General features: G+C 39.1%; 4 protein-coding genes across 13 annotated transcripts in view; 1 reads left to right on the forward strand and 3 right to left on the reverse strand.

Annotated features, from left to right (window-relative positions):
• synj1 (synaptojanin 1) overlaps positions 1-1,819 on the reverse strand; it is a 31,397-nt gene extending 29,578 nt beyond the window's left edge. For 5 of the 9 annotated variants that reach the window (XM_034098452.2, XM_034098453.2, XM_034098454.2 and 2 more), the window contains exons 1-3: positions 1,507-1,819; positions 412-569; positions 116-202 (exon numbers count right to left, since the gene is read on the reverse strand). In XM_034098452.2, coding sequence (XP_033954343.1) covers positions 116-202; positions 412-535 — 211 coding nt within the window. In that variant the 5' untranslated portion in view covers positions 536-569; positions 1,507-1,819. The other 4 variants (XM_034098457.2, XM_034098448.1, XM_034098451.1 and 1 more) reach the window with 4 other exon arrangements.
• A 64-nt stretch (positions 1,820-1,883) lies between these two features.
• LOC117458169 (lysosomal proton-coupled steroid conjugate and bile acid symporter SLC46A3) lies at positions 1,884-7,859 on the forward strand. Its single transcript, XM_034098463.2, has 6 exons — positions 1,884-1,996; positions 2,564-2,782; positions 3,668-4,550; positions 4,892-4,975; positions 5,181-5,337; positions 6,167-7,859. Exons 2-6 carry the CDS (start codon positions 2,585-2,587, stop codon positions 6,288-6,290), a joined length of 1,446 nt encoding a protein of 481 aa, XP_033954354.1. The 5' UTR covers positions 1,884-1,996; positions 2,564-2,584; the 3' UTR covers positions 6,291-7,859.
• An 895-nt stretch (positions 7,860-8,754) lies between these two features.
• Positions 8,755-12,770, reverse strand: tmem45b (transmembrane protein 45B). 2 transcript variants are annotated; one of them, XM_034098466.2, is made up of 6 exons: positions 12,605-12,770; positions 11,647-11,844; positions 11,356-11,568; positions 11,082-11,266; positions 10,241-10,383; positions 8,755-9,304 (listed from the first exon to the last, which is right to left on the reverse strand). In XM_034098466.2, exons 2-6 carry the CDS (start codon positions 11,834-11,836, stop codon positions 9,193-9,195), a joined length of 843 nt encoding a protein of 280 aa, XP_033954357.1. In that variant the 5' UTR covers positions 11,837-11,844; positions 12,605-12,770; the 3' UTR covers positions 8,755-9,192. The 2 variants fall into 2 exon arrangements, with proteins under 2 accessions (XP_033954357.1, XP_033954358.1); XM_034098467.2 differs by lacking the exon at positions 12,605-12,770 and adding an exon at positions 12,328-12,574.
• A 488-nt stretch (positions 12,771-13,258) lies between these two features.
• On the reverse strand, positions 13,259-14,085 carry gng8 (guanine nucleotide binding protein (G protein), gamma 8). The gene is made up of 2 exons (XM_034098468.1): positions 14,002-14,085; positions 13,259-13,384 (listed from the first exon to the last, which is right to left on the reverse strand). The coding sequence occupies exons 1-2, from the start codon at positions 14,083-14,085 to the stop codon at positions 13,259-13,261; spliced, it is 210 nt and encodes a 69-aa protein (XP_033954359.1).
• Positions 14,086-17,452: the final 3,367 nt, after the last annotated feature.

The raw sequence follows: 17,452 nt of genomic DNA on the forward strand, positions 1-17,452 counted from the left end.
GGCAGCAACATGACTACAAACCAGAGGGGCGTTCACAGTCACACACGAACCTGGGGGTCACCAGAAATGTCTGCAGCAAGGATGCATGCGCAGAGAAGATGCGTCTGTGGCTTACCCAGGTTTAGGCGGAGGACGCCCAGGATGCCATAGGCATCAACAATCTTGGCGTATGTGTTTTTAATGGCATCCTTCTCTGCTGCAGCTAGAAGAAAAACAGGCAATACAATGTGAAGCAAGTATTGGTAGTGATCTCATTTTCATTTGTAAGTAAATGTAGCCTTTGACTTAATCATTGTACAATATCATGTCAACCACTTGGTAGTTAAAGTCTCTAACAGCTGTGTTTCATCTCAAGAGTTTTGAGTATATACATTATCTCCCATTACACAGCATTCAAACAGGATGTCTTACAAAGAACAGCAACGGCCCCCGATTCGAACATGAGGCATTCTTCTTTGCCTCTAGTTTCCACTATAACACTGTAGGGGGGTGGGTCCAGTTTGTGGTAAATGCGATATCCTTTGCTGAAGGCCATTGTTGATCCAAGATGAAAACACTTATTTTATGACCTGGAAACCAAAAAAAAGGATAAAACATATCATATCAGAGACATTACCAAGAAACACAGCATCTGTCATTCAATAGCAACTGGAGCGTAAGATGGGCTATCGATTTTTGATGGAGAGGGGAGACTGATGATGTGACCATAGACCTTTTGCTTTTTGGGAAAAAAATCGAATCATGATCATTTTGATAGCGTTTTCCTAAGCTAACGTTGGGATTTAAGCAAGTATTAAGGCGTTTCAACGTCAAAATACCAATACATGTACATCTCTTTGACTGCAGGTTATACATGTGTTGTATTAATGAATGAAAGTATGCCCAACACACAACATACATCTAACGTATGATTAGGCAATGGCATTGCACATTGCCTGATTCAGAACTGCCATTACATAATCAGAAGCCTAACGTACAATCAAATATCGCCAAAGCCCAAACATATGACTAACTAATCTTTTTAAATGAATTTCGAGAGTAGCTGGAGATTATGATCAGCACTAACACTGTGAACGTTAGGCCGGTGGACTGAAACATCATCCATCCCGACACGGACAGTCACGACTTTACAAAGCAAATGCAGCAGGTTAAGCTAACGCTAACGTTTACCCTCCAGCTAGCTTTAACACTGACGCGCGAAACCAATTAAGAAAGCGAGATGGATAAACCGAGAGAGCTGTCTTTTACATACCAACCGCTAGCTGGTAACGTTAGCTAAGTTAGCTACATTAATCACAGGGGTTGCTATGATTCGCTAGCTGACGATGTTAAAGATGGTACTACCTGTACGTTCGGGAGGATAGGCTGACATTTACTCACACACACATATGAGCGACTCCGTGATTTAAGTATGCCTGTGTATATATTTTAATTTCGGTTTTTTTATTTTACAATTCTGCGTTGGATTTAAATAACATAGGGAAGAGGCTGAGGATTTGGTCTTACCGTCTACCCCCGCCGGGTTGTTATTACGCTGTCACAACAGAATCCTTCCCGGTGTCTTGGCGAAAATGGTACATTCCGACGCAAAGCACGCCTACCTCACGTTACCGTAATACCAAGTGAAACTGTACCGTAAAAAAGTCGAAGGGCGCATTTAAGTCAATTAAAATGTTTCCAAGTTGAATCAACTGAAAGTTCCTTAGGGTTATTTAAATACATGTTAGAAATGGTTAATATTGAATACAATGCCCGTTCAGGAAGTCGGAAATGTTCCTGCCCGGTTTGGCTCACGGCTGACAGGTTTACCGATCGACTGAACGCAGTCCCGAACGAGTACTGTCCAATCATATGTGGTGAGGGGCGGGATTTGGGCGTTTCATAACAACGCCGTACTCTTCTGTATAAAACAAGAGCTCTGACTGACCTCGTAAACAGAATGTTTTGCAAGAGTTAATTGATAGATTAAAATATAAACCAGGCGCCTATCCAAAAGGTGAGATTTAAACTGCTTCTTCTTGTCATCATGTTATACGCAAATAAATTAAAGGCTAAGCTGTTGTTGTCTTCTATTGTGTGTTGACCTAGCACTGCACATTTCGCTGTTTCACGGGAACAAACTGTGCAATACAGGGTTATCTTCCAATATTCTAGTAATGTAATGATTCAAACGTTCAGATAATGTTGTGTTGATACATGTAGAGAAAACGTTCGTATCGATAGTTATAAAAAGGCAAACATAGAATAACAAATATAACATGTAGGCTACTACACTACTTCAAGTTCCACGTAGTCTTATGACTTGAATCCATTAGTTGTACTATTTTAAGAGGACTTAACTCATGTGTTTGTAAAGCACACTGTACTTTAATATAAAAATGACAACATAATAACAAATCAATATGTTTTTAGCTGTTGTCATTTATACTTTAGAACTGTTTTAGAAATATGGTCATCATGGTCATTCACATGATATCTGCTTAGACATGCATAGTCAACCAGTATGTGTTACCTTATTATCTGTGTTTATATCTCTAAATGTGTTCTCTTGATTTATTTCCAGGGAATATTGGTGCTCCTCAAAATGAAGGGTCTTTTCCTGGTGGAGCCTATTGTTGCACTGTACGCTTTCTCCAGTTTTCTCATCTATCCTCTTGTGCAGCAATATGTTTACCGGAGGCTCTGGCAGGAGCTGACAAACACCACCTATCCCGTCTCTGCCAATGCCTCCAGATGTGCAGAAAACAGCAGCGCCGGCAGCAACCATTCCAGCTTTCATGAGGTCAGTAACACACTAATAACTGGACGTAACACAGGTGCATGCAACTCAAGATAGAAATGACATTCTCAATTATAAATACAGTTTTTTCTTTCGTTCCACTTAAGAAACACTAAAAAAGAATCCACTTATATTAACATTCCCAGCATCCACCTATATTACATTTTCAGTGTAACAAGTACTGGATGTTGCATTTATGTATACACAACCTTTACCTGTGTTTTCCACCTCCTACATTGTAAGGCATGTGACGCTTACTCAAACATTGTTGTGTAAGGGTTTCTGCATATTGATGAAAGAAATGTCTTGCTTACAAAAAACAAGTCAGGCTTCATAAAGTTATCACTTTCATAAAGTTATCCATAGTTGCAATAGTCAATTCTTCCAAAAGCTGCCGTTCTTATCCCTTTCTGTGTTGGACCCTTACTGTCATGACACTGCATAGCTTTTCCTATAAACCTTTCAGATCTTGCAACACAATTCAGGTAAAAACAACTGAGTCAGCTACTGTGCCATAAAGTGATATTACATGGAAACCTGTGACTAAAGTGACAATCCATTTGCAGCAAAGATATACTGCAAAAGTACTCGAAAAAAGGATTAGTGATGGTGTATTTATAAAGTAAGAATTAAACATACAAGAGAAGTTAGAGCGAACACTGTTCTGGAAAAGCCTGTTTGTATTTTTTGAAAAGCCCTTCCTGCACCTGTTGCACTGTAGATAGCTTTGTTCCTTCATAAGAAAACCTCACGTGATGCTGAAATCAGTCTGTGTTGGTTTCATGACATTTCATTGTCACTTACTGTCATCAAATTGAAATGCACACAGTTCAGACTCAGCCCATACATTTCGGACATAACCACGCTCTCTCTTTTCTGTGTTTTCAGGAGGTACAGCGGCAGGCATCTCTCTTCTCCCTCTACACAAATCTCTTCTCTGCAGTCCCCTCCTTGGTGGTCACCCTCATGCTTGTGGCCTACAGCGACCGGGGAGGACGCAAGATCACAATCATCACGCCTTTGATTGGCACGTTGCTCTACACCTTGTCCTTCCTGGCTGTATCCTACTTCGAGCTCAACATTTACTTAATCATTGGCTCATCGATTCTCAGCTCTCTGTTTGGCGGCTTGGGCACTTTTCTGGGGGGCTGTTTCGCCTACATAGCGGACTTGTGTGAGGATGGTAGTCGCAAAACCCTGCGCATGGCTGGAGTGGACATGATGATTGGCCTGTTGTCGGGGGTGGCCTCGATATCAACAGGCTACTTTCTGAAAGCTGCAGGCTTTAATTGGCCATTCCTAACCTCTGCGTTGGTTCAGTGTGTTGTCCTACTCTATGCCATTTTCATTCTTGAAGAGACTGTGAGAAAGGCTCCCACTGATGCCATTCTCCTAGATGGGTCTCCTCAGCGCTCCGCGGTGAAACAGCTGATCTACGGTATCTACTACATGTTTGCAGGGGCCAGCCGCAGGAGTAGAACTCTCTTGGTCCTCCTGATGCTCATTTTCACCAGCTTCTCCTTCGCCTATGTGGGTGGTCTCTCCTTGATGACACTATATGAGCTGAATCAGCCACTGTGCTGGACAGAGATTATGATTGGCTACGGCTCAGCTGTGTCCATGTCTGTATTCCTGACCAGTTTTTTGGGAGTGTATGTGTTCACGTACTGTGGAGTGCCACAACTGGTCATCATCCTGATGGGGATCCTGTCTGTCGAATCAGGCATGGTCCTGTTGGCCTTTACCAAGACCACCTTCATGATGTATATAGGTGAGACGAAATTCTGTAGCAACTATTCTGCGGAAACCAATAATGTGTAATCGTTTTTAATGTGCTGTTTAGTTTGAAAAAACGTCACCAAAGCCTTGACTGTCAGCTGTTTACAAGGTTTAAAACCTTCACCTTGTTTAGCTTTTGCATGTAAAAATGTGCATTGACATTACAGTCAACAGAATCTGCCTTTCACACCAGCTTTACAAATCTTTAACCACAGTGAAATATGAATTGACCTTAATTAGTGATGTTTGTATTTTAGCATTTGATGTGGTTAATGTAAAGTCTCTGCATTATGATGTTTAACCGAGAGTATTTTTCTTATTTTTCTTTCACAGTGTGGGTGCCAATGTTTCTGTCTATCATGCCTTTCCCTGTTATTCGTTCCATGTTATCCAAGATCATCTCAAAGTCTGAGCAAGGTGAGTAGAATCAGTGCTTTTGCAAGAGCCACAGAAGCGTGCCTGAGTGTTTGTTTGTAGAGTCAGAGTCCATTTTGAAGTTGCTTGTCCAAGCAACTTCAAAATGCACTCCAAAACATAAACTTTCTGTTCCTAAAGGCAAACAGAATTTTGGAGCTAAAGTGTGATTTCATAAATGTCTTGTTTTTTGTCACCTTATCTGCAGGAACCCTGTTTGCCTGTCTTTCCTTCCTGGAGAGTTTAACTAACAATATATCGGGCGCAGTCTTCAACAGCATCTATGCTGCTACGGTGGCATGGTACCCTGGCTTCGTCTTCATGTTGGCTGCAGTGCTCTGTGCTATCCCTCTGTTTTTTTTAGGGTAAGTATATATTGTCAAATTAAACAAAACCACATTAAATACCCTACTTTTGCTAGTTTTACTACAAAGAGCAAATGTTTCATGATGAAGCATACAACCATACTTCAAAATGGTTGTCAGAGAGCATTCTACCCAACATAATAACAGAGCAGTACACTTTATGCTGTGCATAGAGCATTAGAGCTGTACTATGCGTGGATTGAGTTACATTACAAATGACCTATTTTGTGCTGAGTCACTCACTGCCTGTTTTGCTTGACTAAAAAAAAGAGAAATGCCATCCCTGATTTAGGCATCCGCAAAGAAATTGGTTCCTCATTCTTGCAACATTCAACTTCCCTTATTGAACTGTTTCCCTCTTCGCATAGTAATATAGATATCTGAGATTCATGCTGTCTTATCATATACAAATCAAGTTCTTAAAGATCTGTGGTACCCTGAGTTCTTACATTTGTTTTGTGACACTGAGTTGGCATAATAGTGCTGCTGCTGCTGCTGCTGCTGAGTCAGTTTAGGAGCGTGAAACATAAAACTCCTCGAGTGCTCTGTCTGTCACGTGCACTGTTTTTTCTGTTACATGCTCAGTAGTTATAGAATAACACAGCCACTGGTTCAGCAATCTCAGACTTACAGCCAAGGACAACATGGGCTTCACACCCTGACTTTGGCAGGTGAAAACAATTGTTGAAAGTGTCTCTAACTCAGGCAAGTGGATGCGGATTTACAGAGAGAAGCTACGTTGAGAAGAAAGTGTAGTTTTAATTCGTAGTAAGTTGATGAATCCCATGCTTTTCTGCCTCTAATCATGCTTTTTTCCCCTGTGTTTCAGAGTGGTTGCAATAATAGGAGTGAATGTTGCCGAAGAGGTCTCAAAGCCAGAGCCTGTCTACACAGAGGAGGAGGAGGAGGGTCTTTCTGAAGATCACAACGACAGGACTGCTATTCTTAACTGAGCCATATCCGCCAAAACCTCATAAGCACTTTTTACTCGAGTCATCGACTTCAGTGTTTTACCTCAAGGACTGTTGATCTCAGTTTTAATGGACAATGCAGGGTACATATTATTCTTATTTTGTTTGTATTGCTGTGGTTGATTGTGCTATTGAAGTTCAATAGTATAGGAAAATACAGTAGGTAGTTGTATGCAAACAGGTTCTACCAGAAAATCATATTTTTAAAATATGAAATATTAACATTTTGAATTGGATCCAAATTGTAGCATACAGTAGGATATAAAACATGGATGTTAAAGGTGGGGTAGGTAAGTTTGAGAAACCGGCTCGAGTGCGCTAGAACTCACAATATCACAATATGCCATCAGATCAGCTGCTGCTTTGGATATCTGTACAGAAAGGTTGGGTTAGTGCAGTTTGTGTTGAAAAAAGTAGAGGGGAAGAGGATACAAATACATTTTGAATTCAGTTATTCAATTTGAATTTAAACCACTGATTTAAACACTTAAAGGTGGGGTAGGTAAGTTTGAGAAACCGGCTCGAGATCGCTAAAATTTGAAAATACACAACCGGAGAAAATCTGCCACTTCCTTATAGAGCCCCTCCTCCAACACACACGAACGCGCACATGACCAATGAGGGCACGAGATAAGTTTGTGCCCCGATGGAAGGCTGACAGGCAGGTAGGCCATCCAATCAAACAAAAAGTGTATCTCGAGCCGGTTTCTGAAACTTACCTACCCCACCTTTAAGTGCCATGCATCTAAAAGCTCAAAATGGCCTGACTGTGACACTGCTAATGCTTTCAAAATGTGTGTGTTTTGATACAGTTTAGCATTGTGATATGATTTGCAATTTAAAAGTTTCAGTTACGTGAAGTGATTCAGATCTGTAACACCTTTTGTCTTAAAGTCTCTCCTCCATTGGCTGTTATAGTGCAATGTTAGTAAATGCCCTTACAAAGAGCTCCACTGTCCCTGTTCCTTAAAGGTAATTCAATGCAAGACACTAATTACAATGTAATACAATATAATACAATATCACAGAAATCTAGATTAGTATATAATGTTATGTAAACCAATGTTTTAGTATACATGTGAATGTATAAACAATCTCAAGCAACCCCCAAAAGGAGGAAGGGGGGTTAATGGGGAACTGTTCTTTTTAAGAAATGAATGGTCTCTATTCAAAACTTGATTATTCACGAACAATCAAATTCCTCATAATAGGAAATCACAATATTTAAAAAAGGAATCATTGGGTTTACTTAGCCAGGATGAAGGATATAATTAAATATAACATGGAAAATGGTGCAGGTTTTATCAAATGTGACTGGAATATGTTATTTCTATGTGTCCACCCTGAACTCTGCCTGATTGAGGAAGCTATAACAGGATGGAAATGCAGGAATGGTTTAAGATAGACCGGCCAGCAGGAGGTGTTGTGGTTTTGAATCTCAATTAAAATGGTGTATCATTGAAAATAAAGGGATGTAGTTTGAGTATTTGTATGATTTTGAGTTTATTAAAAAGTGAATAAAGAAAAGAAATAAAGTGTTTTTAAAATTGAGTATCCAATGACTTCCTCTAACACTTTTGGAGATGTATGTGATGTGTCTTCGTCGAGTACTTGCTAAATGTATTAGCAAAGAAAAAAGAATCAATGAGGCAGCCAGCCGTACAAATATGCAGACTTTCTTATCAAAAATAAATACTTTCTTATTTCTTCTTATGTAATGTTTGGATTATAAACACCAATAATACAAATAAAATAAAACCTTTTTAGACAAGAATGAATACAAAAACGGTCCATAATCAAAGACTAATTTCAAAGGCCACCCCAAATATTCACTCAGAGAATATTAGGTCATTCTGATGCAGAGTTGCTCATATATGAGCTATCGCCCCTCTATGTTCATCCGACTATTGTCCATTCTGATGTACAGTTTCAAAATAAAAGATCTTTGAAGTCTCATATATGAGCTATCGTCTCTCTATTTTTAGATAAGAATAAATAAAAAACTGTCCATAATTAAAGACTCATTTCACTTCACCCCAAATATTCATTCTGATGTAGTTTCAAAGTAACATATATTTTAAGTCTCATGAAAGGAAGTCTAAACACGAAGTTAGTCTCATTATCTGCACTTAATTATAGTGAATATTCTAAGCAACTTTTTAAATACAATTATGTTTTAGAGCCAGACACAATTGTTTTTAATATACAGCACAACATGTTCTACCAGAATGGGGATCTGAACCCTCTTCTTACAACAATCTGGTTATGCTCCATACTTTAACCACTAAGCTATACAGCAGTTTAAACAGGCAGGATTGATTTGGAACGACTGGATCACATGACCTTTTTTCTTTTCGTCCCTTGGAGGTGAGGGGTGTCCCCTTTATTTAATAATAATAATAAATTATTTGCATTGTATTTTATTATGTAATTATTTGTTCAGGTCCCTTGGAGGTGTTGCGGGTGTCCCCCTTATTTAATGATAATATTAATAATAAATTATTTGCATTGTATTTTATTATGTAATTATTTGTTCAGGTCCCTTGGAGGTGTTGCGGGTGTCTCCCTCAGGCTGGCCTGTACAGCAATATTATCAAATGTGAAGTGAGTGGAAATCTGTCTTGATTTGAATGTTGTGACTTGTTGATTTTTATCTGAGTACACTATTTGTTCTCCTATTAGGTGTGCATTTTTTATTATAGCTGGCCATACCCTTGAGCCATACACCCAAGTTGATAATTTCTGTAACTTGTACTTTTCTGTTTTTAAAGGAACTTCAACAGATCATATCATATATACAGAATTTACTTAATACAAAACAGCAGACTCAACATCAACATTTAAAGTGAAAATCTAGTATAGTTCAAGACTCATAACCATGCATTCACTCTTCATCCGACTCTTCAAGCAAAGCTTTCTGGGAGCTCGTTTTCGAGGATGTATTTCGCATTCCAATCTCAATGTCTCGTCCCTTTTCTGAGAATCGCCTCACTGTGCTGTTGGGAAAAGAAAAATAAGACGTAACAAACATAGAAATACACATTTGCAGCATATTCAGAGTCAATAATAGTGTTAATATATTAATGTCAACTGTTTTTACAAGCGGTTTCTTCAAAATGTCCGAAATGGACTTGGAAGACCACAACCAAAATCCTCATTTTGACCACTATTGCTGCTGCAGATCCATTTTATATTGTATGTTTGCATCCCCTGTTCTACCAGCGTGTGCACAAGAAAGCACAATCGTGTACAAAGATGGTAATGTGATAAACGGGGCTGTGAACGTAGTAAAGCACAATTAAAAGGAAAAGGACAACCTCATGTGAACAAATCAGGTTTAAAAGCAACTGCTAATCTTGAAGGCCTAAGCATGTTACACACACCTTTTACCCAGTCTTAATGATACAGTGCATTATGGTGAGAAGTTGAATGTTGACTGTAAATAAAACCATGTTGACTCAATGTAAGAACTTCACAGGGTTCAGAGATCAGAAATACATTTAAAAAGTGCTGTTTTCTGATCAAAGACAGAGTTAACAAAGAAATCTCTACTGAAGAAATGGAAAGAGACGATTCTTAAATATGTTGATATACAGTATCAATTCGCATAAAAGCCCCAAACCAGGAGGTTTCCTTGGATTTCAACATGAATAAAATCTTACAGTTTTTTTGTTTTATCAAATCACTGGCAATGGTCTTTATGTGAAAATTAAGCAGCCTTTGCTCCAGGCTAGTGTCACTGAAAACGACTTTAAGAGACTGTTTATAAAAAGGCAACAAGTAAAACCTCCATCTTTAGTTTTGGCTGATTGTCTCTGCATTGACAGGCCGACAAACTCATTACTGCTGCATTTCCATAGTTGTTTAGTTTGCTACCTTTGAAAGTTTCACTTCTAAAACTTGTACAGGTAAAAGCATAATGTGATACTTACAACCAAACGAAAGAAGAGGTGCAAGCGACTAAAAGAAGGTCCACAGCTAAATGCCAGCAGAAGCACATTGTGATGAACATCATGTTGTCGTGCATCTTCAAGTCCCACACCGGCCCCGTCAATGGGTAAAGTACAAACCCAATCTGAAATGACAAATAGTTAGATAAAGTAGCCTATGATGCATAATAAAAACATCAGTTGAATTAATAGGCATTTACAAAAAAAAGACATCGTGTCAGAAAAGAAAACAGTGTGATAGAAGACAAATCTCTTACAATTGAAGCCTCCATAAATAGACCTGGAGAAAACTAATTTGGCTCTGAAAAGTGTACAGAAATGTTTCAAATCTTGTCTCGAATATGAAATACCACAATTTCTTCTATAAAAGTTTTAGTAAATGGGAATGCACAGATTCACCTTTTTCAGTCCTGATACCGATTCATCAGATTATCAATATGAAAGCAGAATGCAATTTATAAACTGTTACTATGTGAAAGAGACTGGGATCCTTCTGTTATGTGTAAGGTTCTCAGACTTGATTTAAACATTTCAAGCTTTGTAAAAAGAAAAGTAAAAAATATACATGTTATCTTTAAACCATTGCCCATGTTCTAGCTATTTGAGACGGTATCAAACTGTTTTCAGTGCATCAATAGAATGAGATTTAAAAAAAACCTGCTTTAGTCTTCCTTGTTTCACTATTAAGTACAGTGTATTGAGTACTTTGTCATTGTGTGGTACCATTTGGTAGTGCCTCTGAAAACCTAAGAAAGGGTAATGGGTATATTCACACTGTGGCCAACACATCACAGCATTATAAGTGTATCATGTCGCTAATCACCTGGTAGAACCATGAGCCCTGCAGGATGAACATGCATGCCCCGAACAGCTCCAAAACAATGTTGTCTTTTATGAACACCTCCACCATGAAGCAGGCCGATCCAATAAAGACAGCAACGAGCAGCAGGGAGTGGATGTGGGCGTCCAGAGGGGGGCGCATGTGCACGTGGTAGTAGAACAGAAACCCTGGATGATATGGGAGTCAAATGTTACTTAAATACAGTACAAGCAAGCGGGAAATTAGTAGGAAAATGTCACACTATAACCTAGCTTACCTTCAACAAAAAGAGCCAATGACAGAGAAAGGCGGTCAACACCAACCGGCACCAGTTTGGATGTAGTGCTGGCGACAATTGCTATTCCAGAGATCCCAAAGAACAGATACATTGTGCCATGCTGCCAGTTCATCAGCTTGACCCATGAGTGGTTCGCTGTGTCGTAGAGGTGAGCATGTGGACCATCCACCACAAACTGTTCAACCATAATACCTGGGACAGGTCAAAGAGACGGGTCAAGAACACGTTTAGATTGTTTGAAGTGTACAGATGATTGACGGGAAAACTGACCTACAAATGCACCAACTATTAGACATCCTCCCTCCAAGTAGTGCATCCGTTTACAGAAAGGGGGCATAATCTGTCTTCCTTTGGGCTGACTTGTCCTCCAGTAGTGTTGGAGAATGTATTTCACCGTTAGCCAGAAGCCAAGGAGCAGGAAAAAAGAGCCGGGAATGGCATGTCCTCCAAAGGTGGCCATTGTTAGGCCTGGAAACAGAAGAAAAATACATCTTAGTTATCAATTGGATATATTTGATGAAAACACAATTTATTATTTTAGCTAAAAGCTCTTTTTTCTTTGTACAACCCCAATTTAGAGATTAAAGTCCAAACCTTTGGCATCATTTTATGGTGTTTATACAAGCATTACAGTGGAAAGAGGACGAGGAAGTGCAGCTGATTACATAAGATCACTGCATGGTAGATTGGAAGTACATTTCATTATATATTTGTATAACAGATCAATGAATACAGTGCAAACCATCACTGGTGAATTTCATGTGATATTAATACATTCTAAATCGGCAAAGGTACACTCAGCGTAGCCCAGTAGAATATGCCCTTTGATCCAGAGGAGAGCCGCTCATTTGTCTTGCAAAAAACATATTCAAATATAACGGTGTTTTTTAAATGAAGTTCTTGTCAAAGCGTTTAAGTAACCTTATTTGAATCGAAATTGATCACACTCACTATCACTGTAGTTGATTTAAACAATGTAAAAGCTGAGTGTGCATCTTGACCTGCCCTGTTCGACCAGATGCAAATTCACATGACACATGTCTCCCTTCCTTTTACACTTCCTACATTCTTACAGATGTTTTCTGCACTCAATAAATTGTATGTAAGTGTGAGTGAAAAAAAAAAATTCAAATATTATATCTGTAGTCTTCACTCTATTGTCTTCCACTCATTGATAACAGTCCCTAATTACTAAAAGTAAAAAACATATCCAACAGAATGAACAAACCTTATTTCCTGCCCACAATTCCAGAAAAAGGCTCTGCAAATCTTTGAATCGTGGCAGCTGTTTGATTAGAGTGGGATCACTCTCGTGTAAAGTGTGTGCACCTGTTGTCAGCACTCTAACCTGTGTTGACATCACATAGCCCCACCCCACATTTGCATTAGTTTCTGTCAGCAAGAGACATCCTCCAGGGAAACTGCTGTGACATTCAGACAGAAAAACAAAAGCTAAAGATCATGTTGTAGTTATGAGCTTAGAGGCTTGTGTTCATGTCACCTTAGTTTAGATAAAATATGATGCAGCAAATAAACACAAAATCAAATATGTTAAGAACAAATTGTGTCATTTATTTCTTTAACAGCCTAAAACAGGTATGCCAGAACTAATCCATAGTTTAGTTAATAAATAAGCCCAGCTACAATCTGTGTGCAGATGGAGAAGCAGGGGTGTTGCCTGCTAAAATGTACTTTGCACCCACTCATGACAAAAGTTTATTGCCGTCATTATCTTGTTAAAATGATCATTCATCAGATGACTCAACACAATTCTAATTTAATTACGAAACTGAAAAAAAATTAATCATTAAAGCTTAACTTGAATTGCCACATTTAAATAATGTACACTGCATTTTAGACATTTTCCCTGCACATGTGGAGCTTATAGTATAGCACAGAATATTTTCTTTTCTCGGAACGGATTCTCAGCAGTTAATGGAGTCACCAGGGGGTCTTCTTTGGCATGAGCATCACAATATGCCATCAGATCAGCTGCTGCTTTGGATATCTGTACAGAAAGGTTGGGTTAGTGCAGTTTGTGTTGAAAAAAGTAGAGGAGAAGAGGATACAAATACATTTTGAATTCAGTTATTCAATTTGAATTTAAACCACTGATTTAAACACTTAAAGGTGGGGTCGGTAAGTTTGAGAAACCGGCTCGAGATCGCTAAAATTTGAAAATACACAACCGGAGAAAATCTGCCACTTCCTTACAGAGCCCCTCCTCCAACACACACGAACGCGCACATGACCAATGAGAGCACGAGATAAGTTTGTGCCCCGATGGAAGGCTGACAGGCAGGTAGGCCATCCGGGCCGGCTAATTTTTTTACGGATTTTTTGTCAAAGCACTTAAGATATTCATTGCTATCGGGATGTTAAGAGCATTCCATGGAATATAACAAAAAGTGTATCTCGAGCCGGTTTCTGAAACTTACCTACCCCACCTTTAAAAGACACATTTATTTCTGCATCATTCAAAATAATACAACTGAGAGTGGAGTTTAATCATTGGAATTTAATATTGGTAAAGTTATATCTGTCGAACAAGTTTTTTTAACAATTCAAAGCTATTTCTAATCTTTTATCATTGGCTGTGTGTACTTCTACAATGTGCGGACTCACCATCATCCTCTCTATGTTGACCTCCAGTTTCAGTTGTTCGACCGTCTTTCTAGCATCTGCAATCTTGGCCATGTTGTTGGACATCCTGCACCTTTCCCAATAAAGTTATCCAACCTGTTGCAAACCAAAAAATGTTGAGTTATCACACAAGAAATCACCAGTTTTTTTTTTTTTTTAAATATAACACTTCAAATTGCTTTGACATATTTGTGACTACGTGATGAAGGTGTGCCATGGATAGAGTCTGTTTCAATTTGCTCGTTAATTCTGCTCCCTGGGTCTCAGCTGCAAGTGGCACAGGGAGGGTCTCAAGGGAGGAGGGCATGGGGGGGGGGAGGCAGAACAGCTTCCCAAGGGGAGGGCATCCACTGAGAATGTAAATACACCTGACATTAACATGAACTTGTTGCTTTCAGGTTTAATGCACTGTAGATCTAAACAAGTAGTTATTTGTGCTATTAATCTGCTTCTTATGCGTTGCTCAGGTGCTGCCATAAAGAAATTAAAAGCATCCAGGACCAAAACAATTACTCTCTGAGCGTTAAATGTACTTACAATTTGTTTACTAATACAATTCATACTTGTGAATTTTGTTTGTTAGAGCAGCACACATGCAGAGGTATGCAGACATATATGGTGTTTTTCCCATAACTCTGTACAAGAATAGACACTTTTCAAGATATTTTCAATTATTATAATACCAAACAAGGTAAACAACATCACTCACCGAACGACAGAAAAAGAGTAAGCGCTGCGACAGAAATCCGCTGGTCCTCCGCAGAAACTAACAGTAACACATGAAGTGAGATTAATGGCAAAGATGGGGAGGAAGGCTTCAACAGCGTCCCTCCTTCACATTACTGTTGTTCTGCCCCCAGGATGGGCTCAGTGCAGCAGTTAAAGGCAACATGTGGCGTGACCTTCATCTCTAGAGTCTCTATCACTCGCTTACCTGAGATGACAGAGTAGCTTTTGTTGTGAGATAGAACATTTAATGTAGTTAACATGGATACGATTTAAATAGCTAATATTTATTAGAAAAAAATGAAAAGAAAAACAACTTACTAATAATAAGGCATTAGACTTCATGGGAAAGCCCTTAAGGGAATTGGGTTGTTTTCATGAGTTTAATTGATTTTTAAATGTTGTAGTCTAAGGCAAACATCAAACCTTTAGTACTTTGGAATATGGCACAATTCAGTGTTACAACAATACATAGTGAAAGTCTAGAGATGTCATAAACATAAATATAAGTTTAGTCTGACCTCAGGGGGAGCAGTGCTGCCCCTTGGGACACACCTGCAATTTTCTCTGACAAGGTGAGCATCGTGCAGATTTATAGTAAACAGTACTGACTCCAAATGTCACAGTTATTTTTGTGTTTGAAGATGGTCATATTAAACTTGACATAAACAATCTTTAAAGGTGCAATGTAAATGTAAATGTAAATGTAAATGTAAATGTAAATTTTACATTCAAACTTTCAAATTATCACCAGAATTAGAAGTGGTTACAATGTTGAATATACCTCAGAGTCCTGGTTAAGAAAACCCAACATTTTCGAGGTAAATGATTCAGTTTATGTCAAAATGTGACTCTCAGACAGCAGAATGATTTGTCTCATGCCTTTCCTCTACGAGGCTTTCATTTTTCCTTGTAGAGCTGACAGTTATTCCACACAGCAGCAGGGGGCAAAGAGGCAGTGCTATGGAGCTAAATGTCAAGTGCCTCATTAACATTTGTTTCCCTGTAGTAATTGGTCTCTCACAGTGGATGATAGCCTACTGGACCATATGAGAAGAAAGAGCTGTTGCTTGAACTTACCAACCTCTGACACCATTGCCAAGGGCCAAAAAGATTATTTGCACAGTGTGATGTTGCATAATCCAAGCAGGGGATGTACCGATTATGTGGTCCTGCTTTGTAAAAACGTAATACTGTTGGCTACGCAAGCCAACCAGCATGTCTCCTCATACATATATTGTTAATTTATGACAGACGCTTCATGATAAGATCAATGAAACCAAAGGGGAGAGAAGAGTGTCTGTATATATTCCATTACCACTTACTGTTTTGACCAACTCCTATTTTCAAGTAAACATTTAAAAAACATCTGTTTTTGGAAAGTTTATATTTTCTCTGAAGACTATATTTATCAGTACCCTCTTGTGTAAGCCATTTTGCAAAAACTCACCAGGTAAAGCTGTAATGTAGGATTTCAACATAGAGAAGAACAGCAGCCTCTACAGCAGGTCATAAAAAAGCCAGCAATGTGCGGGACTTGGCCAACTGAGACAACCACACGTTTTTGCAACATGTTTTGGTGCATTAAAATAGCCCAACACATGTTTTTCTTTGAAGAGATCTGTGTCCCAGTGTCATAAAACTGTAAAGGTGGCAATTGCACATATTTCATATTGACACTACATTTATAGCTAGCCCAATCTATTATTTTCAATATAGAGCCCTTGTTGCTGTTTATTTAGCTGCACCTTAGGCATACTGGTAGCAAACCAGTCTTTCTAGTCTTGTTCTTGCTGTATTTGACAGCTTCGATTTTATTATTTTACTACAAATGTTTAGTGGATTTCACTGTATTTATTTATTCAGCCTTTAAGTCTTCCATATAGATTTGCAGAGTATGCAATTTGCTATGTCAATAAATTACCTGCACAGCAATTCATTTGTAAACTAAACAATAATACACACTGTTTATCACTTAAAGGGGACCTATCATGCAAAATGCACTTTTGTACGTTTTTTACACATGAATATGTGTCCCCGGTGTTCCAGGGAAATCACCAAGTGTCAGAAAACACAACCCTCTCTATTTTCCTCCATACCCAAATCTCTAAAAAAGGGGCTGCAACGGAACTGATACAGACTGATCCAGATTTGAACAGTGTCCTGACGTCAGGACGGTGGCGCTACGGCTATTGGTCAATTCTCCACCTATCAGGGGAATGCGAGGTTGGGCCACGGCCGGCCATTGCTGCTCGAAAGCGCTGGAGACGCTGTAGTACATATGCCAGGCCTGTAAGTGGCGGTGTAGTCGAAGAAGACTTCCCGCGCATGGTTGCCCTTCTGTTTATTCTCCGCTGTGGCTCTTTTTCTCCCTCCCCGAGGCAAGCGTTTGCGCCTCCTGCTTTAAAACAAATGAATAATGACTCTATAATCATATGTAAGGGATAATGTGCAGGGACACGGTCATTCTGGGGAAAAGAACACCGACAGGCTGATCAGGAGCACGACGCGAAGCGGAGGGATCTAGATCGGCATGAAGGTGTTATGCCGATCTAGATAACACCTTCTAGACTGCTTCGATAGGGTTTTTGAGGAGCTTTTTGATTACAGATTTGAAAACATCGTTGCTTGATTTAAAAGTAGCACAATTCATTATGTCAAACCTTGGAAAGTATCTAGATATCCCTGCCCTAATGCCAAAGTAACT

The sequence above is a fragment of the Pseudochaenichthys georgianus genome, chromosome 14, assembly GCF_902827115.2.
Source record: "Pseudochaenichthys georgianus chromosome 14, fPseGeo1.2, whole genome shotgun sequence".
Lineage (NCBI taxonomy): Eukaryota > Metazoa > Chordata > Actinopteri > Perciformes > Channichthyidae > Pseudochaenichthys > Pseudochaenichthys georgianus.

Coding starts and splice junctions, on each gene's coding strand:
- LOC117458169 (XM_034098463.2), top strand. CDS start 2,585: ATGAAGGGTCTTTTCCTGGTGGAGCCTATTGTTGCACTGTACGCTTTC. Junction 4,551..4,891: donor CACCTTCATGATGTATATAG/GTGAGACGAAAT, acceptor TTTCTTTCACAG/TGTGGGTGCCAATGTTTCTG. Junction 5,338..6,166: donor ATCCCTCTGTTTTTTTTAGG/GTAAGTATATAT, acceptor CCTGTGTTTCAG/AGTGGTTGCAATAATAGGAG.
- tmem45b (XM_034098466.2), bottom strand. CDS start 11,836: ATGGCCACCTTTGGAGGACATGCCATTCCCGGCTCTTTTTTCCTGCTC. Junction 11,569..11,646: donor AATAGTTGGTGCATTTGTAG/GTCAGTTTTCCC, acceptor GACCTGTCCCAG/GTATTATGGTTGAACAGTTT. Junction 11,267..11,355: donor ATTGGCTCTTTTTGTTGAAG/GTAAGCTAGGTT, acceptor CATATCATCCAG/GGTTTCTGTTCTACTACCAC.
- gng8 (XM_034098468.1), bottom strand. CDS start 14,085: ATGTCCAACAACATGGCCAAGATTGCAGATGCTAGAAAGACGGTCGAA. Junction 13,385..14,001: donor TCAACATAGAGAGGATGATG/GTGAGTCCGCAC, acceptor CTTTCTGTACAG/ATATCCAAAGCAGCAGCTGA.